The 27748-nt window shown below is 38.4% G+C and overlaps 1 protein-coding gene across 2 annotated transcripts in view; it reads right to left on the bottom strand.

The window, feature by feature from the left end:
- Positions 1 to 27748, bottom strand: part of WDR37 (WD repeat domain 37) — a 75424-nt gene that overhangs the window by 26636 nt on the left and 21040 nt on the right. For both annotated transcript variants that reach the window (XM_019530771.1, XM_019530781.1), the window contains exons 3-10: positions 23595 to 23691; positions 18054 to 18149; positions 17789 to 17853; positions 11623 to 11758; positions 10430 to 10501; positions 8566 to 8610; positions 6625 to 6701; positions 291 to 528 (exon numbers count right to left, since the gene is read on the bottom strand). In XM_019530771.1, the coding sequence (XP_019386316.1) occupies positions 291 to 528; positions 6625 to 6701; positions 8566 to 8610; positions 10430 to 10501; positions 11623 to 11758; positions 17789 to 17853; positions 18054 to 18149; positions 23595 to 23691 (826 nt within the window). The remainder of the gene's footprint in view (positions 1 to 290; positions 529 to 6624; positions 6702 to 8565; positions 8611 to 10429; positions 10502 to 11622; positions 11759 to 17788; positions 17854 to 18053; positions 18150 to 23594; positions 23692 to 27748) is intronic.

The following is a 27748-nucleotide window of genomic DNA, read 5'->3' as shown; positions in this document are numbered from 1 at the left end:
TTGCTCAGAAAAATGCTGCTTTCCATTTCAATACTACCCCTCAGTTTCGTAGAATAAAGTCCCACAAACATCACCTAATTCTCATCTCTACAGCATTTGCAGGACTAACATCTTATGAACTCTGGTGCCATATTCATTCACATTTCTTGCAACTTTATTAAGTTTCTTCAAGCCCTCAAAAGGATGTTACTTACCCAGAAAAGCCTGAGATGTTTGCAAGTAACAAACTATCACAAATGAAATCAGTTACAAGTTAAAAAATTTTCCATGAGAACAAAAGAGAAAGATACCTGTCAGAGAATGAACAAGTTCTGATGTCTCCACTTCATACAGGTTTGCTGTCCTATCCCATGAAGCTGTTACAGCCTGCTTCCCTCCGACCAACCAGTCAGCTGCTATAACCACTCCCTGATGGCTTTTAAGGGACGTTAAGGGAACACGTATAGTTGGACAGTCACTGGAAGCATCTCCGTCTCCATCAGGTTCATCTTTATCTGAGAACTCAATTTCATCTTCCCCAGCTATTTGCTGTTAATTTAAGAGTACAAATGAGTGATTGGTCCATATATTAATAAGTTGTACTTAATTATTTTTTCTTTTTTGAAGAAACCACCTATTCTTAATACTGAAGAATCTACCCTACTATGATCAAGCTTCTGCTATCAGAAACTTATGGCAGCAGGAAAGTAACGTCAAAGCTATGTAGCATGCTATTCTTATGAATCCCCTCAGACTGGATTTGTGGTCTTAATTATCACTAGCCAATAAATTCTTAAGATAATTAGTCTCATCATTACACCTTTAATTTTTTGGCAGACTATTATCCATCGTTAGTATCCTCCAAACACATTCTTAATACCAAATCCAAAATGGCAACTAGCCAGGAAAAATTCTGTAACATTTTAAAACGTTAACTCTTTAAAATTGGCAATATCTTTTGAAGCATTTTCTTATCTCAGTAAAACACATAAAAATAAGCTAGTAATTTTAAATTCGTATACAATCAATTAAACAAAAGCAAGAAGTTGCTATGAAACATGGCTCTATAATCATACCTAAATGTCTTAATATACTGTAGTAGCTGGCAGTGGCCATAATGATCCAGGGAAAAAGTGAGAAGCGAGATTTATTTGGTAATATTTTTTTTATTGGATTGCTCTTTCATTGGACACCTTTCAGCAACCTACACTTCCTTCAAACTAGTCATAGCCATGTACACAAATATTGTCCTCTAGTGTGTCAGCCTGTTCATGAGCCATCTTGAAAACTAAGAGTCCTTATAAAATTGTACCACGTCTGCTGTTGATACATTTTCTACAATATATGAATGACATAATCTAGACCAAAGGTTTATACTTTTTCTTATTGACTACCCCCTTCCAGTTTTACCAGCTGCCCGTGTACCTACCTGCTTACACTATGTTTTAACCCCTTCAATGCCAATTATTATTATAGTGAAAATTAAATCCACCATTACATAATTTCTCCTGTGTACCCCCTGAGACATCTTACCCCCAGAGTTACACATACCACAGCATGGGAACCCCTGACTTAGACAGAGCACCTGGATTTGCTAACTGAAGTTGCAGTGAAAAATCAACAATTACTACCTCTCCATCAAATTCTCTCTGGAATACTCTTACACCAACATCAAAATTTCTAGACACAATTATACATACGCAGAATAGCACTCTGTTAACAACTGCATACATTTATGTCTACAAAGTAAGAGCGTCACACTTATTTCTACAAATATTAATCTGAATATACCAAGACAACAATAATCTATAGCAAGACCCTCAGGGAATTTATACAAGCACTCAAAGTGTGTGCGAGTGAGTGTTCATTAAAGAAGTTCCAAGAGCTGCTCTAATTAAAGCTCCTGGAGCATCACCTGTATCAGTGTCTCTGCACTAAAAAATGGGGGTGGAGGTGCTTTAACTAAAAGTTTGTCAAACAAGCTTTAAGGTGCCCCCACATGCTATTTTTCAAGTTCAGGGACACTGATGCACACGACACTGGAGTCCGCTGAAGCACAGTAATTACGACAGCTCCAGCAGACTCAATTAATTGAGTCTGCTCCAATACGCTGCAATTACAGTGTGTCGGAGAGGCCTCACTGCACGTGTCTAGGCACCCTCAGACACTATCACATCTGCTGTGCTCGACACCCACTTCATTTATCTATACATTGCTGGCATCCTTATACTAGGTATTAGAAACTTGCACTTGAATGAAATCATACCTTGGGGGGGAAAAAAAAAACAAAAAAAACCAAACAAAAGAAAAAGAAAAAAATTATTTTATATATATATTCTCCAACCACCTCTAACTTCTGGCTTTCAAACAATCCCCCAACCTCACCAAATTAGTCAGAAACAAACTCTACTGATCAAACAGCAACAGACTAAACAAGAAATGCAAAACCTACTGAGACATCTCCAGTCACTGGATTCAAGATACCTCACAACAAAACTATCAAAATGAATGTATCCCCCATGTCCTTACGCAAAACTTGATTCCCTCATCCACTACACCAAATGCCCTTATAGAAACTACATGGGTGAAACAAAGTCAGCCTTACACACCAGAACGAACACTCAAAAGGAAGAGGAGAAACACCCAAATCATGAACAACCACTGAAAGAACACTTATCATAAACAACCCTCACCGTACTTTTCCTTAAGGAAAGCCTATGCAATACTTTAAGATAATGAGCCTGGGAACAAAAATCCATCACTTTAAGGGACACCAAGAAGCAGGGACTTTAATTAGGCAATGATTTTATGGCTCATAATTTACCTGCTCCTCTGTTAAGCTATCTGGGTCACAGCTGCTAAATGTCCTCTTCTCTTTTGAATGGTCTTATTCTTTTACATAATTAGGTTTATCTATTTCAACAGTTCTTTATTTGGTCTGTAATTACTTCTAACAACTTCGCTTTGCTCCACAGGTTTACTGCCCACTACCTTTTTTAAATGATCACTTTCATTTACACACTAGGGTTAAACAAAAACAATTATTCTACCTGGCATTTAGCTTAGGCTCCATTTGCTTCTTTCCCAGATATGTTGTGTATTGCGTGTTAACATCTCTCCCAACTACAAAGTTGGTCCAATAAAAAAAGATATTAAGACAAACAAATTTTCCCAAATTCCAGGCAGAAGAGGCAAAGCTTAGAAGCCAGCTAACATGCGATTTAAGTACTGAATAGATATGCTGTTAGCACTGTCAGTATTTCAGCTGCAACCTTCCATTTTCAGATGAACCACTATTTCAAACCATTTTGTAATTATTTCTCATACAAATGTAAAAATCCTTTCAAGTTAAAGTTATCAGGGACATTTTATTTACAGAGGGGAGGGTCTCTAAGTTTAGTTGAGACAAGGGATATAAAAAGTTAATACCAAACTGAATGTGAAAAGGTTTGGTGGTATTCAATCATGTACCTGGATTTAGCACTTTTTATTTTAAAATAACTGAACAAATGCTCCTCTTAGCACCTGAATGTGGTCATAAAGTGGTGATTTCCTTTTGCAGCTAAGAGGTACAGAAGTTAATTTGTCCAAGGTGTAGAAGCTAAGGGCCCCTATAGATGTGCAGGGAGTTAGCACTGGAAATCCAGCATGGTGGAGCACACTTAATCACAGAATCAAAGGACCAGAAGGGGTCTGCAAGATCATCAAGTCCAGTCCCCTGCCATGGGCAGGAAATTATTGGGCTCAAACAAGCTCAACAAGGTGCTTATCCAGCCTCATCTTGAACATCTCCAAGGATGGCAACTGCACCACTGCTGCTGGGAGTACGTTCCAGATTCTAGCATCCCTTACAGAAAAAAAGTTCTTTCATGCCCAGCCTAAATTTTCCCTCTTTTAGCTTGTGCCCACTGGTCCTTGTCCTTCCTTGAGGTGCCTTCCCGAGGAGTTATTCACCTAGATCTTGATGCTCACCCCTTAAGTACTTGTAGGTAGCTATCAAGTCACCTCTCAGTCTTCTCTTATTCAGACTGAACAGGCCCACTTCCCAGAGTCCCTTGCATATGGCCTATCCTCCTGGCCCATAATCACATGGGTGGCCCTTCTCTGTACCCTTTCAAGCTTATCCACACGCTTCCTGAATTGCGGTGCCAAAAACTGGACACAGGACTCCAGCTGTGGTCTCACCAACAATGAACAGAGAGGGAGAAGCACCAGCGGTCCCTCTAAGCTGTGCTGCACACATGGTCATGCAGGCATACTCATGCCGTGCTGCCAGGCATGCCTGTGCGACCACACACACCACACTGCTTACAGGGAGAATCGCCTTCCTGGATCTATTGGCAACACATTGGCTGATGCACACCAGCGTTCTATTTGCCATGCTGACAACCTCATAGCATTGCTGGCTCATGTTCATCTTCCAGTCGATTGTGATCCTCAAGTCCTGTTCAGATGCTGTGCCAGCCGTGTACCACCACACATCACTTGATTAATTGAATCTGCTGGAGCATGGAAATAAACGTGCTCCAGCAAACTCTAGCATCACATGCTGGAAAATGGCGGCAAGGCACTCGGAACTAAAGTTTGATCGATGAGCAGTCAGCCATCATTTTTCAACGTGGAGGATGCTGATACACATGACATTCGGGTGCTTTTAATTAGCACAGCAGGCTATTTAAGGCACCCCCTTAAAGCCCCTCCCAAAGCACGTATGAAAATGCAATAAGAATCTGATTCTGGTGAATGCAGTTGCTTCTGTCTTGCTGCATACGCTGATCTACCCATGAGAACACATTTACATCCTCTGTCAAGAAGAAAAATTTGTTTAATTTTTTTTTTTCTTACTACCCTCTTTGTGAAAAAGTTTTTCCTAATATCTCACCTAAACTGTCACTGATGCAACTTGAGACCACTGCTCCCCTGTTCCGTCATCTGTCACTATTTAGAAGTCTAGCTCCTTCCTCTTTGGAACCCCCCTTCAGGTAGTTGAAGGTTGCTATTAAATCCCCCATCTTCTCTTCTCCAGACTAAACAAGTCCAGTTTCCTCAGCACCCCCTAACCATTTTGTTGCCCTCCACTGGACTCTCTCCAATTTGTCCACATCTGTTCTGTGCATGTGTGTGGTTGGGGGGGGGGGATGGGGGAATGAACCAAAACTGGACACAGGACTCCAAATGTGGCCTCACCAGTGCTGAATAGAGGGCAATAATCACTTCCTTTGATATGCTGCCAACAATCCTACTAAGGCAGCCCACAGTGTTGTTAGCCTTCTTTATAAACAAGGTGGGTGATTATCTCATACAATGAAAGAGAACACCAATATATTATTCACACAGTAACAGGCTAATTTGTTTTGCATAGCAGCTGCTGCATCTTAACCTAAAAAGGTATACCATATCTATTACATGGAAATGCGGCACAGGTTAACCTGGTCTGGCTCCATCTCATGGAGGGTGGAGCCACACTAATCATATGCAACAAGGGGACTCTGGGTAAACTGTTTGGACCTCATTTGGTGATATCCGACAGACATTTAAGGTGGTTAAAAAACAGGACTCATTGGAAATGGGAAATAAAGGTGCGGCTCAGCTGTGAGAATGAAGAAGTTGAAATATATTCAATGTGGTGGCTCACCATGACTTGAAAGAGTCAGCACTGAGGGGGACTCTACCCCAGATCTTGCACTAATCTGTCCTTGTGGAAGGTTCACATCACTGGCAGAGGAAGTACCTTGACTGAGGTGATGCAATTAAAATGGCAACGTTTAGTGGAGGATTCTGCCCTAGTCTGCTTGTGAACAGGACTCCACGTGACAGCTTCATAGTTAGCTTCCCACTGGCCAGCTTCCAGTGGGAGAGTCTCAGCTACACATCAACTTCATGGAAATGAGAAACTCCTTTCTAGCTTACTCTTGCAGCCATACAGCTGAGGAAAAGCATAACTTGGGGGCATCCAAACCCCAAGCCTCAGGGCTTGCATATAGGATGCCTGCCAAAGGATTTGGAAGCATCTGAAGTCCCAGGCTAGGGTGAAGGATATTTGCCAGTAGGAGGGTCACATATGGTTCCTGAATGATTCATATGGATTTGGATGTGATCTGGCTAAATTTGACCTGGGACATTATTTTATTCTTTGTTATGGAAAAAGTTTTCCATCATTATGTTTGTCCTAATGTTGGGGGATACATGTTTTATACTTAGTGCTGTCTATATTTAATCAACTTCATAGTTGGTGCTGCTCTGGCAGCAGCTTAAGTCATAGATAATGTATTTAGTGAGGTTTCCTTGTATGCAGATGCAAAGGTTCCCCCCTTCCCCTGTTGGCTGGGGGAATAAAAGCTCATCTTATATACTGTATGTACTTGAATATTGCTAACTTGGGCAATTCTTCATTCAGACAATTATACTTGAAGTTTCAGATTCAGTTCTGTAAGGTATGGCTTGGAAATGCTAGAGGAATACTATATGAAAAGAACATGAAAATTAATTAAATTTAGAACTTTGTAAAAGAATTTTTTTAATCTAGAATTTGGGCCAAATCTCAGAGTCCCTTTAATTAATGATGAACATATTCACATGTCACAACAGCTAAATCAGATTAAGCTACCCCAAGAACAGTTTATTCGCAGTCAGTTTACTGCTTACATTGCAGTCTGCAGTTGGCTGAGGCATGGGTAACTGAACCATGTATCTCCAGATGTGAGCTGTCTGGTCTCCAGACGCTGTAGAGAGAGACTGGATAAGTATGTTTCCGTAAACGCAATACACAAGTTTTGATTTTTTGTACATTTTGGCAGTGTTGCTTAACACGTTAAAAAAAAAAAAAAAAAACCAACAAATTTTGTTAATCACCATTTTGGTAAATCACAAAATAACTGACTGTTTTCCATGCTTCAATACCGTTGAGCTCTTGATTCATTAGGCAAAAATGGGAGAAGTCATCCAACTTAACTGCTTGAAAAATGAAAACATTAAGTTTCTTTGGTGAAAATTTTCCGTCGAAAATACTGTATACAGTAAAATTCCTGTTATCCAGCATTCTACAAGGCGGAATACTCTATTAACCAGAATTTCCAAGCGGCTGACTGGTCGTGGGGGAAGGAGCAGGGAAAGCTGGCACATGGTGGGTGCTACCACCCACCACCCTGTGCCACTGCTACTTCGCATGCAGCCGCCACCACCCCCACACCCAAAATACGACTGCTGCCACTCCGTTCCTCCCCTCCCTCCGTGTTATCTGCTTCAGGTAACCGGAATTTTTACATAACCAGCACCCAGCATTCTCCACTCATACCGGATAATAGGGATTTTACTGTATATAATAATCATCTTTCTACACTATACTAACACTCTCACATAAGATTTTATATTGTTAAATGGTAATTTGTATGATCAGGATTTTTGGAAAAAGCAAGTTCCCCTTCAAGCAAGGATTTTTTCCACAGATGTACAGAGAAATCCAAACTATCAAACGTAAAATTATATTTCAAAGTTAAACTCAAAGGTAGAATCAAAAACTCATTACTTGTTATATGAAGAAAATCTAAATCTTTGTGTGGCAAATGAATTAGTAATACTAATTTATCTTTATGTGGTGGCAGCCTCTCAATACAAGGGTGACAATCTTCCAAGTAAATAGAGAAGTCATTGATGAGTCTGTAGATGACTGACGACTGATCCAAAAATCAGGGGACCAGCAGCTCCTGGCAACAGCCGGGGTTGCAAGTACCAGTTCCACTGCCCTAAAAAGGTAGCCGACCCCAATCTAGAGTATTCTTGTGTCTATAGTTATAGTGGTTTATAATCCCATGCAGATCTGTTAGATGTAGGACATAGTAAAAATCAAAGCAACACTTAAAGTTGATGTAAAAAACTAATTATTTCTAGCTTCAATATTCTGCCTTTTTAAAGTAGTATTATTTCATTCCTGCTAGAGAACAAACTTCGAAAATTTTCAGAATTGAAGACTGACCGTTTTTCAGTGACTTGCATCTCAGAAATGACTTGTATGAAAAATTTAAAATTAAAAACAATTCAACTCTGGCTTGAATCCCAAAGTTAGCACTTCAGCTGCTGGACCATTAAAAAAAGCAAAACAAAAAAACAAAAACAAACCATACATCCCACTGCAACCGATTTCTATCACAAGGCTGCACTGATGATGTCCTTCCCTTTACGAAAGCAATCATGAACTTTCACAAGTTCGTAGGGACATAGTTGTCACTATAACAGACAGCACCCCTCCTTGTTAAATCTCATATTTCTATGTCAAAAGATATCATTAGAATCGTGTTACTTGAAAAAAAATTAAAATAAAAAAGTTATATAATAACATTATGCTTCTTTCTACGAGCACCTGAGTGGTAGGTGTTTCCCAGCACAAAAGAGAAGGGGCCTGCACCAAAGAATTAACTAAATCTAAACAAAACAGAGACAGAAAAGGACATAAGATGGCAGGTACAACATCAAAAAAAGATTCTGCCACTGAGCAAAGGTTACTATATGGCTCATTATAACAAGCAGATTGCATTTAATTTTTTATTTAGTTTGACTAAATAATTTTAATTAAATAAAAACTGTACGTACCTGTGAGAGCTACCTGCTCTGTTGGATGGAACTTTACGGAATTTACTGTGCAAGATAAAAATCAAGTTTTAGGCCAACAAAATCAGAGCACAAAAAGTCTGTTAAGGCAAAAATCACTTTTTAAACGTTTACAATTTTAAGAACTAAGAAGCAGTGAAGTATTAAATTAACCTATAGAATTATTATTAGTTTCATACACATATGTTAAATCAACGTCTTATAAAAGGCACAAAAACCAAGTCTGCAATTTATGCACCAAGATGATTACAAGAACAGCAAGAACTTTTTAATCAAACTACTTCCTGCATCTAAAATAAAACATTAATGTTATATGGGATGAACAAGCTAAGGGAGTAACTTCTGGCTTCCTTACAGATTAACCCAACAGATTAACTTTTATCAGCTTCTGGGAAAATTCTGTAAGGTTCTATATATCTATTTCTATGCCTGAAACAACAGAAACATTTACATCATAACAACAAACGTTTCCTGATGCTAGGAGTTTCTATTTTTCAATTATGCTTTAACAAGGAATATGTATTTTAATTCAAGATCAATTTAGTTTCCCCCTAAGGCCCCAATGGAGAGCTGTTTTCTAAAGAATTTCAATGAAAAAAGCCTTTTCCTAATAATTGCTGGTGAAGCCTCATGGAACTAGAACGTATCTATGCAATGACAGACTCCTGTAACAGACTTACAAAGAGTTAAGTACAATACCAAGAGACTCCTCCAGATTTTGTACACCAACACTTGAAATGTACATAGCACTTAGTATAAAAAGTTTGAACTACACATTTTACATTTCTTTAGTGTCCATATGTATCCCTTATAAAACACTTTTCTATAAAAGTACTGTCACTTAGACTAAATGTTATTAAGATGCAAATATTTTAAAAATAGAACATAAACAAAATAATACTCTACAGTTCTTGACTTCTCTAATAAATTTAGAAAGGTAACTCTCAAAGTTTTCATACAAAACTAATTCTACAGGGGAACATACTGCTTAAGAGCAGTAATTGGTACATTATGTAATACTCTTCATGTATAAGTTAAGCAATACAATTCTTATAGACATGTATGAGTTAAGATAATTTAGGAACTTAAGCGTTGTGTGGTTTTCTGTATATAAACTATATAAAATTATTTTATTAAAACCACACAGAACTGTTACCCAATTTACCTACATTTATCCAATTAGCCACTTAAAAATGAGTATCTGCACACAAATAAAGTGACTGAGACTTTCAGGCTGATTTTACAAAGATTACTGTATCCCTATTAAGATGACAATGGGCTTGAAATATCTGAAAGCACATTTAGTAATTAAAAAGGTCCAAATAAAAAAAAGGATTACTCAATTTTGTTTATGACCACAATCAGACAATACATTTAAGGAGTTATATACCAAAGCAGCCCAGAAGCATGGAATCGTGCTTTCAGTTGCTTAAGTTTGACCTCTTAGAAGCTGCACTCAACAGTTCTGAATTCTATGAAATTGTTTGGGCTCAGATTTTTATGCAAGATGTCTGCTCTGATAGACATCCCCCTCCAAAAAATTCAGCAAAAATGTTTCAACAACTTCAGAGAACAAGGCCAGGGAGTACTTCATTTTACAGCTTTATTGTTTTTAATGTAATTTTGTGCATTACAATTTATTATATATTAAACATTTACAGAGACACCTTAAAACTTACTTAAAAGAAGACTACATTAGAAAGTGTTTTCAGCATAATAAAACTTAGGGGAGCTTTACAAGGAGTTTATTGCTGCCTAATAGACTGAAGGCATTATAGAAATCTTAATAGGTGTATACACTTTCCCCCACAAAAATGTTATTAACTTTGTTCTTGTGCACCCTTACCTGATCCAACATGCCCTACATACTTGACAAGGCACTTTCCAGTCTCTATGCTCCACAGAAGAGCAGTATGATCTACAAAGGGTAAAACAGAAATATATGTAAACATTTTTTCATTATTATTCTGAAGAATAATTTGACCTCTTAGAGCACAGTATAATCAAAATTAATTATAAATTAAAAATTATAACTAAAAGGAAACTGTAGAATAAGTCTGTTTTTCTAGAAGTAGTTCTTACATTAAAAGAAATGTAAATTTTAAAGTTCCCAATTACTACAACTAAAAATGTCGCCCCAGTTACAAAAACTAGAACACACTATCCAATCTAGAGATAGAAAAGCTTCACTTTCCCAAATGCTTTCCAAGATAAAGATTTGCTGGAAAGTGATGCTGGTGTTGCTAATACTGTTTGAATTAAACCAATGGGCTATAGTATCTGTTCCCCCTAATGAGAGAATCACTCAAGTTCTCAAATTCTGGTCTTTACAGATCCTTTGGCTATTTCAAGCCCTTAAGACTGCATTAGTAACTAAAAGTGTGTTTTTAAACTCTATAGCTAAGAGGCCATATATATTTAGTGTATGTAAACTGTGACAACTACATCTTTTGCGTCTCCTGGGAACAAAACTAAGAAATTCAGCCACAGCAGTATTCTGATACTGCTATGCAACCATGTCATTTCTTCCTACTGTAATTATACTACCAACTACCTATGTATGTATACTACAGTATGCTACTTGAAAGCCCTCTAAAGTACAAAAAAATGCCCCATTTTTCAACCCCCACTTAAGAGGAACCATAACAATTCCTACCAAGATATGCTGGCTAGCCATAATTTGTAAACGGATTATCACTATACTTCAGGGTCTCAAAACTCTAAGAGACTTAACAAGGATGCTTGAGCTGCACTCAAACCAAAAAGATCTTTGGGGGTAGATTATGAAGATTCACTCAAGGGTTTTGAATCTACCAAACCTCCTTTAAAATGTTTTACTGATACACCTATACAACTAACAGAAAGAAATTTAAGTAAATAAAGTACATCAAAATAAGATTTAAGAAATCCAGTAAGAAATTCTCTTATATGTAGTGTAACTAAGCTTTTATGTATTTTTTAGATTTATTCAGACAATTCATTTGAACTCTATTCAGATATTTTGATACAGTTACTGGAATTAAACACACAAAATATTACCAGCAGATGCAGTTCCCAACACCACTGGCTGAGTTTTCGTGACACTGACATCCCAAATACCATCCCTGTGGCCAACATACTCCTTCACCAATTGACATATTGCCCTTGATGTTGTAGTTTTGAAACTGGATACAATCTAAAATAGAGAGACCAATATGTTTTTCATATCAATGTGCAGATGTTAGGTACTTACTCCTCAAATTACTTTTGGTAACATAACACTAGACTTTCCTTTTTTAATTAAAAAGGAAAAACCCCCCATGAAGGTCTAACATTTTTATTATTGTTTATCATTTGTCAATATCTCTAACTGCAGGAAAATACAATCTTTGAATAAAAATAAGCTCATGTTCTCTAAAGAAATTGGGACAAACTCCAGGGTTATGAAAGTGCAATCCCACTGAACTCAGTGATGCTGCACAGGCACAGTGCACAGTCTTTCCATTTGGTCTGACAGGAGGGCCTAGACCATGAGAAATTTCCTTTCCCTCCTTTCCCACAAGACTTAAGTGTCTGAAGGCTGGGAGACAACCTGCATTGTGATGTCTCATTTGAACTGTATGTCTTCAGAAAGTTATGGTTTTCCTATATACCATGAAGAGCTGGTCACAATCTGGAAACGTGTCTAGGTAAAAATTAAGCGGCACTACTTTTCTTAAAAACTGCAAAAAAACATATTCGTTTTATGTCTAAGAATTAACCTACAAAAATAAAATCAGCCCCACCGGCATAAACAAGTTTCAAACCATCTGAACCACTTGTTACGTACATAACTTCAGACACAGGATTGGCGGGGGAAATGTTTTTCTTTTATTAAATCCAAATTAGTATTTATGCAAGCTGACAAACATCAAAAAACCAAAACTAAGACAACCCCCCAATATTTGGATTCTATACATGGAATATTTATTATAGTTTTCCATGTACAGGATTTAATTGCGTGTGTCGTTTTAAACCTACCCCCCTCCCCACCTGCCAACTGTTACTGTGAGGAAAGCAGCCAGCATCAGGGGCACTGAGCAGCAGGCAGCTTAACTTCTGCCCCTTGTCCCCTTAACTCTTTGTCCCCCCTGCTGCTTACCCTGCCAACAGTGCCTGTGCCTTGCTTCCTCTGCTCTATTTCCCTTGCAGCTTCTGCAGCCTCTACCCACAGCTTCTACTCGCTGCCTGCTGAAGCCTCTGTCCCCACTGCAGCCCCCAGAGTTGCTGGCACTGCTGCTGAATGGGGCTGGAGCTGCACTTGATGGGAAGCAGTGGGGGAAGGGAGAGGGACACAGGCAGCTGCTATGTCTCTGGTTCTAATGTTGAACCTAGGTCAAGGCCAGAGTCAGACCTGTAGCAGCTGCATTCCCTCCCCTCCCATCTTGTAATCAAATCCAAGATGAGGGGCTTCCCCCACCACACCATGTTGAATGGTGGGGGGACCCTTGTCTTGGATTTGAATAAATATGGTAAGTGTCTATAAAGAGATGGCATAACACAAAGAAGGGGCACAACACTGTATGCAATATTGTACTTTTCACTGGCTTTGAGGGTCCTTTAACAAGAATACCGTGAGGAAAATGGACATTTAATTAAACTCTTTAAGAGGGAAAACTTTTAATAAGAGAATTATGAACATATGCTTAAATGTATGTAACCAGAGCCTAAGAGTCAAAACCTTGAATTTACAGTGTTTTGACTTGAAAGCAATATAGGTTTTAAATAATTAATTCTACACTACAGTTACAATGAGCTTCCTCTGTTAGAAGATTTAACTCTAAAGTAATACTAAGAACAAAGTTCTATTCATCTGTTTGATATCAAAAAAGCAGTCTTCAAAAGTCATTTAATTAAGATGTGTACTCAAATTACCCTAGAAAAGACAGATTTAAGAAAATGTTTGGGAGAATGTTGAGAATCAAATTAGTCCAAAATTTTTGCATGTCAGTTTTGTAATGATGAAACCCTATATGAAGTCAAAATTCAATGGTTAATAAGCATAACAGTTTCATATCAGCAGAAGCAACAATCATTTAATGATGCATTGAAAAAGAATTGGGTTAGTTCTCACAAAATGAGGCAAAGGTTATTAGTTCAACTATACTGCAAAATTGATTGTAAAGACTTGAAAACAATCCTAGGATGCAACTTTAATATAAATCATCTCCATAAAACAAATGGTGCCATGTATGAGTGGAACATAAGAATTAAAATTACAGAAGGGACTAACATAACTCTCAACTGTTTAGCAAAATCCAAACCTTAGACTCCTAAGTCCCCCACACTAAATCTCAAGGATGTCTTTACAAATCAACTAAGGAAATTTCATTTTCGTCTTCATTTTTTCAAGTCTGTGTGTTCACACGCACATTTTTTCCCCACTTACAATTAAACTGTCTCTGGAAAACTGTTTCCAGAACATATACTTATCAGGTCACGTACATGGAAATGCACCAGGCTTGAAATAGCTGATATTTGTCTTCAGTCTTAAAATCCTTTTTCTTTATTAAAGCTTGTTCTGTTGGGGCAATACTAAACCTACTTACTGTAACCTGGAAAAAAATCCAATGGCTATAGAGAAAAGAAAGCTGATTTCCTTTGTTTTCAGAGAAGCAGAATTACATCTTGCAGAAATTTTGTTTACTAATTTGCATTACACAGCTGTGAGATTTTTATTTCAGGTCATGTTTTTTCAAAGTGGTATTTATTAGAGGTGCACTGATACGCTGGTCCCAAATTTGACTGGCACCAACGTAAGAAAAATTGACAGCATTGGCAATCAGGTTTTTTTTGGCTAATGTGGCTAATAATGTCGCCGATAAATGCCTTGTGCATGCTCAGAGCCTCAGAGCAGTATGCAGCCGGCCAGCAGCGCAGCCCAGCAGAGTACAGAGTAGTGTCGGGCTGGTAAGTCTATTGTGGGAGAAGGGACAAGGAGGGAGGGAAGGGGAGTGAGGAGCAGCATCCCTCCCACAGTGAGGGAGGGACGCTGCTCTCCAAGGTGCCCGGCTGCATAAAAATCGGCAATTGTATCAGTATCAGCTGATACGGCTTGTTTAAAAATCGGCCATCGGTACTGGACCAAAAAATCCCTATCAGTGCACCCCTAGTATTTATCAATTAGAAATAGAACAAAATGTTAAACACCCATTAATTTTCATGAGATGTGGGGACAACACTGGGACTGTAGGCCCAAGGCTACTCAAAAATCTTTTAAAGTTGAGCAGTTGACTCCTTTAAAAACAAGCAGAGGGAAAAACAAATGAACATTAGTATTAAGAACTTTATATAGATATCTTTACATACAAGAAATTATATCCAGTTGACCATTTCCTAGGTTCATAAGGCAAAGCAGAAAACTTTCAAGTGTTTTTTGAAGGGCACTTCTGTTCTAGACAAAAACTTTCAAATCAAAGGATTCCTGCATCTAGAACATTTTGTGGTTGGGCATCTTTACAGTTCAATCTGGAGTTTTAGAATCCAAGTGATGAAGAACCTGCTACATGCATCCATTACTAAATTGCTCCATGAGTGGATTAGCCTGACTGTTAAAAATGTGCATCTTCTTTCCAACTTAAATTCTGGCATCTTAATTGCTGACCACTGGATTTTTTTTTTTTTATCCTTGGTCCACCAAATGAAAAGCTAGAGGAGACTTTTTTTCTAATGCAAGTGATTATACGGCAATTGAAATGCTTTGACCTTCACTTTTGAGAAGCTAAACAGATTGAAATCCTTTGATTTTGCTATAAGCACTATGTTTTGCCAAGATGCATCTTCCAAGGCTGCAGGACAGCCAAAGATCAGTTCTATGATTGGAAATGATATATTGAATTTTCTCACTGAAATAAGACATTTTTCAAGCCATTTAAAACAGATCAAGGAACACATCTTCACATTCCATAGAAATTGTCTGACAGCATCTGTGATAACTGAATATTAACTGACAAATAATGGCTTTTGTAGAAGTGTCTTCTGACAAAGAGTCAGTCAGTCATCAGTCCTTTGTCAGTAGGCCATAAATTACATAAGCAATAGCAATATACAATAGGATGTTAAATGTAGGTTACTAGGCACTACCTCAGTGTCCTGAGTTTAAAACAGTCTATTTTAGTTCAAGTGATTTAGTTCTCTCACTCCCTGCATTTAAACGTAAATCGTATATACAAGTAGCCATGCTGTTGCTACACTACAGCTTTTCATCAAGACGGATTTTTTTCTCTAGAGATCGGGTAAAGAAAAGTTTAACTACAGACAACTGGGATGCACAAAGGAAGTCTTGCACATCCTGCAAACACTACTCCACAAATCTTTGCTACACTTCTAACTCAGCAAAACTTTCTGTTGTACAGAAGCTAGAGTAAATATTTTGCTTCTCTCCTCTTAAGGCAAGCAAATATTCAAAATGCAGATGCTCCCACCAACTGCCAAAACAGTTATAATGGAGAAAGCAATAGGAAGTGATATTGCCCGACTACAAATCATTTTTTCCTCCTTAGATTACAATTCAAATGTCTTCATGAACTTTTGCTATTAAGTGTAGATAACCGAATGTCAAGTCTGCTGACATGGCACAGTTGACAGATATGATACCCTCTCAGAGAAAAAAAATAAATAAATAAATTCTGCATGTTCCACCACTCACTCCTACTTAGCATGCACAACAGCACACTGGGAAGCAAAAGTTACCCAGGAGTCTCCACCCCATATTTCCCAGCTGCCCATGTTGAAGTTGCGAGGTCCACCTGACTTCCCTGGGAAAGAATTTGAACGCTACATTGCAAGCAAGCAAGAAAAAATAAGTATTCAATGCCAGCTTTATAAAGATACATAATTACTGCATATTATTTACACACTGAAAAGGTGAGAAGCATTCTAGATGTTGACAACCATTTATTGTACATAGCCCCAACATAAATTCCCAACCTAATAGATTTGTAAGTTGTGCAAGATGAGGCAGATTTATATCTGACAAAGGGAATTACAAAGAGACCGTAGAGAAGAAAGGAATGAATTTGTTAGATTTGGACTGAATCATGAAATATCTCTGAACTTCTTGTCTCTTCATCATCTTAAAAAAATGCCCGCTGAATCTTGTATTGTTTCCTTAATTCTGAACACAATGTTAACTTTAAATCAGGTTTTAAGAAAAAGGAAAATTTCTTGTCCAATTGTGTGTGTTAAATTACTCTCAGACTAATGGCTTTCCAGCCCGCTTGTCAGACCCTTTGAGGACTGTCAAACTAGCCCAAGAGACAAAAACAAGGAGAGAGGCGGAAAAGATGCACGAGCCTAGATGTACACTACACACATGCTCCCCCAGGTTAGGACAGAGAAGCAAGCAGAGTTTGTAAAACACGCATGTTACCTTGTATGGTGTCATACAGCCCATAATGTAACCAACCATAGGACCAGTTCATGCATTCAGGCAACAGGCTCTCATACCAGTTCCTGTTGCTGTCATCTCTCCTGTGAAAACTTAATGCCCAGCCCCAAAGAGCCCCACCCTAAGGCAAAATGAGCAACAGTGTAGATGCTCAGTTACAAGGGAAAAGGGATGGAGAAAAAAGGGAAAATAATAAATACACAAGGTAAAAGAAAAAAAAAAATGGAAAAACACAACACCCCATCAACTAAGGAATTAAATAGGAAGACACTGGCAACTGTACTGAGAGGCTGCTTAGCTGCCAATTTGAAAAACTCATAAAAAAAAGTTGAGAATCACTCCATTCTATATGGGTAAGAATAAAAACCTGCAAGGGCACAGCGAAAAAACGCAATACCTAGATAATCAGCTTAAACCAGTTCAATTGTAAAAGTCTTCTGATTTTAGTTTTAGAGGTCATTCCCAAAGTCATTCCCATAGTTGAAACTTCACTATTAATTTAACTTCCTATACTTTCATCATGAAAACAGTTTAATCCTTCTGTACATTTAACAGTGCCACAAAATCCTTCCCCTTCCAATACTCCAATTTTTATTAACTTTTGTAAAATAATCACATCTTACAGAAGAAAAGATGAAGAGGTAATTACTGAATCTAAAATATGGATATTGTTCTTCACCAGGCATGTCTAAAGAATGGAATTATACAGCTTAAGACATGATACTTCACAACTTGAAGACAGCCACATTAGTCTCATGAGTATACAGTGATGCAAGTAGAGTTTAGTTTGTCTCATACCTTGCTAGTAGATGCCTTGTAAGTTGTCTTTAATTTCTGAGAAAGCTGACTGGTACTATGACTGGCTGTTGAGACAAATAAATTCAAAAGGAAGACATTTCAAATAATATGGTTTTTTGTTCGTTTGTTTTTGTTTGCTCTTTTAACTTTTTTGTAAAATGGTATCAATTCCCTTCAATTAGACCAAAAATTCTGTTCAGCTAATTATAGGAAAAGCTAACTAGAAGAGAAACCCTAAGTGAGTATTTATTAATACTCATCTTACCTTTTGCTTTCAGTTGTCCTTTGTTCAGTTCAGCTCCATCAACTGTTTGTCCTTCAGCTGCTAAGCGTTCATTGAGTGTATCAATTTCTCGACGTACTAAACAAAAAAAAAAAAAAAAATTAATCCAGTGATTAATATGTTGGTTTTTAAGAAGTGCTGCGGCATCAAGTCATCTCTTTTGTCAACAACAAAGGTGGTTTATGATGCTTTTGAAAAAGCAGCTCTCAAGTTATAAATATTTCAAATTAAAACTTCCCAGAAATCACCCTGGACTCAGGTTCCAAACAAACCTTGCCCATCATTAATATAGTCACTCTCTCAGTAGCCCATATGTCTAAGCATTAAAAGGTAACTGTAATATAATTAATATCCTTGTGTTGATCCAGCTCAATGCAAACTTCAGAAAGTGGAAGCCGTTGTAGTCTTACAGTGACTACCTAGCTGGGAAGAAATTTCATGGCAATGTTTCTATTAATTTAAACACAACTATTTTCTTTTCAAGATAAGTCATAGAAACAAAAGTTCATTTTCACTCCTACAAATATCTTAACATTATCTTTATTAAAAGATTTTTGCACAAGATATATATTCAACAGTTTTGTTCAAGTGTGCTATGATTGCTCAGTATAATCAAACGGTTTTCTCTGCATGTTAACACGAACAGCATGTTCATTTCATAAGTAAGAACCTTTTTATGAAATGCATGCACAGTATTGACAAATATATTTTTACTACATTATGGTATCCCCCACTCACCAGTTATGTCATATAGCGATTTTAGTTGGAGTTGAGTAGCACAGGTAATGCAATAACTGAACATGCACACAGTGACTGCAGATAAATTCCATATAGCTACTGCCAGCTCTGGGTGGGGAAAGTCAAGGATGTCCAGACAGGGTTATAAGACAGGGTTTACAGTTGTTTACATCTTTCTCAAACCAAAAGTTTTGGTTGAAATTTTCATTGCAAGTGTATTCCTCATGCTGATTGCTATTCAGAATGTTTAACCTAAAGAGTTCAGCTGTTTTTCTGAACAGAACTACAGAAAAGTAACACTCCCCCACCTCACATTAGAAAGCTTTAACAGCTCCGTGCTTTAGAGCAGTGATCTGGGGATTGTTTGTGCTTGTTCAGTTTTTGAGGAAGTCCAGCCAAAGTTGTTTTTTAAGGCTTGCAATCACCAATGTACAAATGCTTATCAAGTCCAGGGATCTCAGCTGTGGGAAATGAGAAACTTTACTGTACCCTCAGTCCCTCCGACAGGCTCACACAGATGAGAAAGCTGTCTGATGCAAATATAGAGGATACACACACGATGTAGGAAGAGAACAAGCAGCTTCAGGAACCAGGTATCAGAGAACTGGCTGGACAAGTTAACTATGACTGAAGAAAGATGGTGGACAGAAGACAACTGCTCAAAAGGGAGAATTAAATAGCGCAAGGGGCCTGGGTGGAAAAAGATGGTCTCGGCAAGGAAACTAAGACAATGAGCCAGAAGGTGGGTAAGTTGAAATCAGACAAGGAGATAAGGGAAGGGAAACAGAACTGGGAATCTGTAAGGACTAAAAAGAATACAAAGATGCACAAATGAAGGCCAAAATTAGAGGGAGAAAGAGACAGACTGGATAAGAAGCTGGAGTAGGGAGGACGAAACGGAGACAAGAAACTGAGAATGACTGAGCAAAGAGTGTGGGGGCTGAGAGGGATAAAAATTGCTGGATTGCAACGAAAAACCTAGGGAGTGGAGAATGGGAATGGGACAGGAACAGACTGGGGGGAATAAGGCAGAACAGTAGCACTAGGGGGAAAACGGACACTTCTGTGGAGAGGTCCAATCCCTCTGATTAGTGTCTGGCTGTCAGTATGACACCATATAAAGTAATTTGATTTGCTTTTCTTTAAAAGCAAATTATTTAAGGAATCCCACTGCATGTAACTTATGATTTCTCACTGGTACATCACAAACTGCATCATGAATGTGCATTAAGCACGAGTGAACCATGTTGAGACAGTTTGCTTAAAGAACTAATTTATTCCAGTCTTTCTGTAGGAGGCTGGGTCTAAAAAGGAAAAACATATCTAAACACAAAATAAACAAACTAAATAATCATGCTAGTTTTGTAAAATTAGAGATGGAAGGTCAGAGAGACTCAAACATAGGCTTTAAGCAGAAGGTAAGAGAAGCTTTCTTAGCAAAGGATAAGAGAAGCTTTCTTATACATGCACTTAACTGGAAGACAAACCCAGGTTAGACTAAAGATCAAGTCATGCACAAAAGAAGGGAATCATAAGCTCTCAAAGAATGCTAGTTAAGATGAAAGAACTCAGAATAATGAGAAAAATCCAGATTTCTTTCACTGTTTAAAATTTGAAGAATACTATGAAAAAAATCTGTTACTACATCAGGGGTTGGTAACATTTTCTGGCAGGGGACTGAATGACCCAGTTTGGGTCGGAGGCGGGCAAGCATTACGACACATCAGCCACCGCTCCCTGCCCCCACTGCTCGGCTGTGAGCACACAACAGATGTGTGGCACAACAGAAGCCCCCCTCCACTGGAGCCCACGCCAACCAACCGCAGCATGGCACAGGCAGAGATCTCCCTCTAGCCCCAAGCAGCTGACTAAGGGACTATGGAGGCAGCTCCCCCCTTTAAGTCACAGCTAATTAATTACGGCACGACAGAGCTCCCCATTACTAAAGCCATAGCCCCATGAGCCGACTCCAAAGGCTGGATGCCCCAGCCCCTACACTACTTCCATCACAGACTCATGAAGAGTTATGTTGTAAGCCCAAAGCCTCACAAATTGGATCCTAGGTCTCCAACTCTGGGAAGGGTAACAGGGACTCTGTGCCCAGAAAAAAACACCAAAAAAAAAAAAAACCGGAAGAAGTGAAAATGAGCTGCCAAGGAAATTTAAGAGCACTTGGGTCCAACAGATTTGGACCCTACATAACAGTCACTCGAGTATCTAGATAAATTAGGGAAGGACAGCAGCAGAGTAAGGACAACGGACGACAGGAAAGTAGACTATGACAGACTCAGGGAACTCTGGGAGGCAACTCTGAAGATGAAAGTAGTCCAGAAAAGCAGGTTGTACTTTAAAGAAATCTTTGTGAGGATGCAGAAACAAGCCACCCCTATTTGTGGAAAGGCTAACAATATGGCAGAAAAACAGCTTGGCTTGGCAGGGGACTCTTCAATGAACTAAAACATAAAAAAGAAGCTTACAAGAAGTGGAAACTTGGACAAACAACTACAGAGCCTATAAGAGTATTGTTTGGGCTGTCAGGGATGAAACCAGAAAGGCCAAAGTACAACTGGTGTTGCAGCTAGCAAGGAACATGAAAGGTAACAAGAAGGGTTTCAGTAAGTTTGTGAACAACAAGAAGATCAGGGAAAGTACAAGTCCCTTACTGAATGAGGGAGGCAACCTAGTGACACGACGCGAAAAATGCTCAAGTGGTCAATGCCTTTTTCATCTGTCTTCACAGGCAAGATCAGCTCCCAGACTACTGCACCTGGTAGCACAGTTTGGAGAAAAGGTGAGCAGGCAAAAGAACAAGTTAGGGACTATTTAAAGCAGCAGGATGCATACAAGTTCATAGGGTTGGATGTGATGCACCCGAGGGTGCAATGGAGTTGGCGGAGGTGACTGCAGAGCCGCTGGCCGTTACCTTGGAAAACCTGTGATCTGGAGAGTTCCAAGATGATTGGAAAAGGGCAAATATAGTGCCTACCTTTAAGAAAGGGAAAAGGAGGATCTAGGGGACTACAGACCAGACAGCCTCACCTGAGTCCCTGGAAAAATCATTGAACAGGCCCTCAAGGAATTCATTCCTAAGCACTTGGAGAAGGCAATTAGGAACAGTCAGCACAGATTCACCAAAAGTAAGTCATGTCTGACCAACCTGATTGCTTTCTATGATGAGATGACTGGCTCTGTGGATGAGGGGAGAGCAGTGGATGTGATGTACCTTAACTTTAGCAAGGCTTTTGATACAGACTCTCACAACATTCTCACAAGCAAGTTAAAGAAGTACAGGTTGGATGAATGGACTGTAAGGTAGACAGAAAACTGGCTGGATCATCAGGCTCAGAGGATAGTAGGCAATGGCCAATGTCTAGTTGACAGCTGGTATCAAGTGGAGTGCCCCAGGGGTCAGTTTTGTTCAATATCTTTGTCAGCAATCAGAAACATGGGATGGAGTACACCCTCAGCAAATCTACAAATGGCACCAAGCTGGGGGGAGGAGAACATAAGCTGGAAGACAGGGCTAGAATTTTAGAAAGACCTAGACAAATTGGATGACTGGACCAAAAGAAATCTCATGAGATTTAATAAGGACAAGTTCATAGTCTTGCACTTAGGCAATCCTATGCACCAATACAGGTTATGATCTGACTGGGTAAGCAGCAGCTCTGCAGAAAAGGACCAGAATAGTGCACAATAAACTTAATATGAGCCAACAGCGGGCCCTTGTTGGAAAGAAAGTTAATGGCATACTGGGCTGCACTGCCAGCAGATCACGGGAAGTGATTATTCCCTTCTATTCAGTGCTGCTGAAGCCACATCTGGAGTACTGCATCAGTTTTGCGCTCTCCACTACTGAAAGGATGTAGACAAATTGGAAAGAGTCCCGAAGAAGGAAACAAAAATGGTTAGGGGCTGGGGCACATGACTTCTGAGCAGAAGCTGAGGGAACTGGGCTTATTTAGTGTGGACAAGAGAAGACTGAGAGGGCATTTAATATCTGCCTTCAACTGCCTGAGGGGTGGTTCCGAAGAGGATGGAGCTAGACTGTTCTCAAAGGTGGCAGACGACAAAACAAGGAACACTGGTCTCAAGTTGCAGCAAGGGAAGTGTAGGTTAGATATTAAGAAAACCTCTCACTAGGAGGGTAGCAAAGCACTGGAACAGATTACCCAGAGAGGCTGTGGAATCTCCATCCATGGAAGTTTTTAAGACCTGGCTAGACAAAGCCTTGGCTGTGATCATCCTGCTTTGAACAACGGGTTCGACTAGATGACCTCCTGAGGTTCCTTCCAACTCTAATTTTCTATGATTTACCAAGGACTGTCACACAAGTATGGAAAATAAAGTTTAGGAAGTTAGAGTGCTACAAGTTCCACAATGCCAGAATATGTTGCCTGTGCAACCTTTTCTGGATCCTTTCTGAATATGCATTATAATGCAATCTTTTATTCCAGGGAATCCCTGCATATCCTAATTTCAAGTGGTGATATAGGAGACAGCACATTTCCATTTCAGTTTGAACTAAACAAGTTCCCCAGTATATCAAACAAGAGGTAACAAGCTGTGGCAAAAATCCAAAGGCAATCTATCAGAACTTGGATAAATTTCCTTTTGGTGATATGTTTCTAAAGCTACTTATAAATCTTTTGTGATGAAATGCCCCAAGTGTGCATTACTTTCCAAGGTATTTTATTTTCCTCAATGAGCCCTGTTGTAACTAAGTGCCAAATAGTCACTTTCAAGCTGCTAAAAAAAATAAAATAATAATAAAAAAATACTCACATTCAAGATTTTCAATATAAAGGTTTTCAAACTCTCGCTCTATTTGCCCAAAAAGCTCAAGAAGTGTATTTCGAACAGATGAAGGAAGTTTAGAATCCTAAGAGAGAAAAAAAAAAGTTAGCAACTTTCAATCTTTTTTTTCATATGCACTAAATTCCATTAAAGTATGATGTCTTTAATATGAGCACTGGGTTCCTAAGAAAAAAAGTATTCCTATTATAACACAGAAAATAATTTCTGAACACTGGTTTGTTAGAGCAGGAAGACCAGCATACACAAGAAACCGCCTAGAATAATATTTATTTTTGTATTTTAGCATGCTTACATTTTCGTTTAGTCTCAGAGCACAAAACAAAAGATTATGTTGTATTTAATTGTGGTTTTCTGAAATTTCCAACCGGTATTTCTATTAAAGAAAGAAAAACTGTGAGATCCTGTGGCATTATGGAGCTGCGTTCAGTTAAGTTGTTAAATTATTTTAAGCATTTAATATATTAAATAATCTAACTGTCAAGCCTTAAGAGTGAGTCACTTAGGTCTGAAACAAAGACTTGGAATTGTAAATTACAATTTGGATTCAGAAATTCAACTGTTGCCATCTCAAACTTCCACTGCTGTAAGAGGCAGAGTTGGTTGGGGTTCTTTTTTTTTTTTTCTGCTGGTGGTTTCACTGTTTGAGGGTTTGTTTTTTTTAATTTGGTCTGGTCTATGTAATTCTTAAGGAAAGTATTTTACAAGAATATCCTCTGGCAAGGCTTGTAAGCAAAGCGATGCAGCCTTTCTATAATACAAAAAACCTACAAGTTAACTAGAAATATAGATTCTTTGTCACAGATAATTTTCCAAAATGAACAGGTAGGGGGAAAACACAGAAGTGGAACCAATCTTATGGTAAACTTAACTGAAAACAAAGTCCACTTTCTTCTTCTTCTCCTTTCTACAGCCTTTGAAAATCACCCTCCCTTCCAAATGCACAAGTTTATAATTTTAATATCAACCTACTTATCTTTCCCTTTTTCCTCCATGCTAACAAGTAAATAAATAATTCAATTCAAAATGTCAATAATTCTTTTTCTCCAAATGCTCGCTTCCTATATTCTTCTGTTTAAGCCTAGCCACCTACCATGGCTGAAATCAAGTTCATCTGTCACCTGGCTACCACCACTGCTCCTCTGAAATATTCTACCAACTTCCTTCAGGTCAGAAGCTTCATATTCTTTTACAGCAATCTACTCTACCATGCCATGTCTTCTGTACCACCATTCCCCATGTATTTTTCCTCACACCGTCCTTTTCACTTTGCAGGTCCTCTAAACCCTTCATTCAAAACACACCTTAAAACAAACGGACCAATCAACCTTTCTTCAAGGCCTATTAAAGTTAATATTCCCATCTTGCAGCAAAAACTGAAGTCTCACTATTGTGAAAACTAATGGGACACAAACCAAAGCTGAATATTTCAAGACTTCAATTAAAGGAGCAGCACTGTTTAAATCTTTCAAAAACAGGGTAAAAAAAAAAAACTTTTAACTAAAATCCAAGTTGAATTGTTTTTAAACAAGTCATTCAAACCTATGAACAGTATAACTAAACCTCCCCATGGGTACAAGGAAACTACAGTCCAATATAAATTCCTCAAAGTCAACTTCCCCAGTTCTCCTATCCTTCAGTAAAAAATAAATAAATAAAAAAAAATTAAAGACCTGGTATTTCTGAAGTTAATTATGTACAAGAAAACACTTAGGCTGTTTTATGTACCATGAAAGTAAAAGATTTCATCTTTTGCACTATTCTGCCTACAAGGGACAAAACTCAAGCCTGCTGAATTCAATTTCCTTTCTTCTCCACTAGAGGGCAATTTAGATTTTAAAAATGCCTGCTTTTTCCTGTATATTTGGTTTGCTCACTGAAAAAAAAAAAAAAAACTACTGTAAAACCAGAAGCACTGAAATTATGATGCAGCCATATCTTGGGATAAAGAAAACAAATGCAAAAGCTAAGAGCTCTTTAAGCAAGGATGTAATTATTACAGCAAACAGGAAATACCCTGATACTGAAACCATACAAAGTAAACCAACTTCTCCAAAAGCATGTATTTTCTTAAACAGTCAATTATTCTGGCCACTCACCCACCTTTCAGGTTACTATGTCTAATCACCTTTTTTCCTTCCCATAAGTTATCAAGGTTCTTCTCTTTCTAGAACATAGTTACTTATATTCTTTGGAACTCAATTCAGAAAGATTAGCAGGGATTTTCCCCAGTGCAAACATGACAGTAAGTTGGGGGGGGAAGGGGGAAAGAGTGGATATGCATCAGATAGAGATTTAGGTGATACACATTTAAGTCTAAGCTTTGCCCCACAATTCCTGGGCTGACCTTGCATAAATTTATGATATTAGTTGCCGATCTGTAATAAGGGGTCAATTATACTCTTGTACTCTACACCTGCACAGTGTCTAACGCTAGGGGCCGATTTCTGTTGGGACTTTCAATATTAACATTACAAATTATTCTGCTACCAAATGCTCTGTTCACACGTTAAGCAGATGGCAGGCATAGCAAAGGGAAGTAGTGAATCAAATATTTAATTTCTGAACAGTATTCCCTTTTCACCAGCTTGATAGAGCTTTGTTTTGTTTCATTTTTTTAGTCTTCTTACAAATTCTGGAATGTATGTAGAAGGAGTGAGAGGCTGAAGCAGTTACTTAATACTGACAAAGTATCTACAATTTTAAGTACCAAAACCTCCTAGAGAAGGACTAGAAATAACTGGAATAAAATGGGAAATAATACAGTAGTTAAGCAAATCAGAAACCCAGAAACAATAAATTGCATAATTTGCAACAAAACTGCATATAGTTATGCACCTCCACTGCATAATTGTATTAGATCATAACTTTATTCTCAGTTGTTAATACTCCAAAATAAAACAGGTAGCTAACTCTGTTTGCTGTTTTTTCAGTTTACAAGTTTTATATGTTTAATTTCAGAGAAGTTTCCACTTAAGTGAGTATTAGTATAAAATATGAATTGGCAAAATTTAGTAATGACTGTGGACCCTTAGCACAAAGAAGAAAAATTTACATGGCTAATAGCTCTCCTCCATTTAAACCACAAATGCCTGTCCGTCTGGCCACCTGTATAGCCAGTAAGTGGCAAATAAAGGTTAGCAAATATTTTCTCAAAAGATGCATGCATCAGGTACTTCAAATTAATCTTGCTCTCTGAAAAATACGGTAACTACCAAGACAGATGACAAACAGGGAAAAGGACAGTGTTTCAAATTCACATAAATAACATAAATCTAAAAATAAGGTTGAAATCACTAAGTACAATGCTAATTTGCCTAAACTACATATAAGCACACACCACGATGAGCTTAGCTCAGGGATGTAAAACTCATATTGGATCCCAGAAGCCAGAGGGATGGTGCGGGATCAATCCACAGGCCAAATGAATGGTGCAGGGCTGGCCACACTGGATTAGGCTCATGGACCCCTCCCCCGCCCCTCCTTTGGCATAGGAACAAGCAGGAAGAGGCACAGCATCCAGGACGCTTGGCTAGACCTGTAGCATCAGGCTTCTTCCCACTGTACTGCTGGGGCTCCAGCTCTGGCCCAGACACTTGGCTGCAGGAACAAGATAGTTTCCCAATCAAGGCTACGGGCCGGGTGACCTGTTTCTGCACATGTTTGACACTACTGTTTTAGCTGATGGCAAGCAATATGGACAGCATAACCAAAAATTACAACTAAAGTGCTAGCTTTCATATCAGTATCTATCAACTTGCAATCTACAAGACAGGACTCCTCAAAAAAATAAATAAATAAAAATTAAAAACCAAACACTACAAAAGAAACTGGGTAGAGACATTAAAATTTTTAGTTATTAAAATTCCAGACTTCTCCATCTGCTACTTAAGTTCACATTTGAGAGCACAACTGCTGACTTTCACAGGTGTGAATGTCAGAGGCAGGCACCAAAGGAAAGTGGGTAAGTAAATAAGCTTATCAAGAACTTGTCAATTAGGCACATAAGGGCAAGTAAAAAATTAAAAACAGAGGTGGCTGATGATATGGGGGAAAAAAATGTCTATTACTCTCAGCTACTTCAGGAATCACTAAGGAGAAGAAAGGCTTTCATCTCAGTGCCA

This window comes from Crocodylus porosus, unplaced genomic scaffold (assembly GCF_001723895.1).
Source record: "Crocodylus porosus isolate Cpor-Errol unplaced genomic scaffold, CroPor_comp1, whole genome shotgun sequence".
Lineage (NCBI taxonomy): Eukaryota > Metazoa > Chordata > Crocodylia > Crocodylidae > Crocodylus > Crocodylus porosus.
Note: the sequence above shows the minus strand (reverse complement) of the source record. Positions and strands in the feature narration are given on the sequence as shown.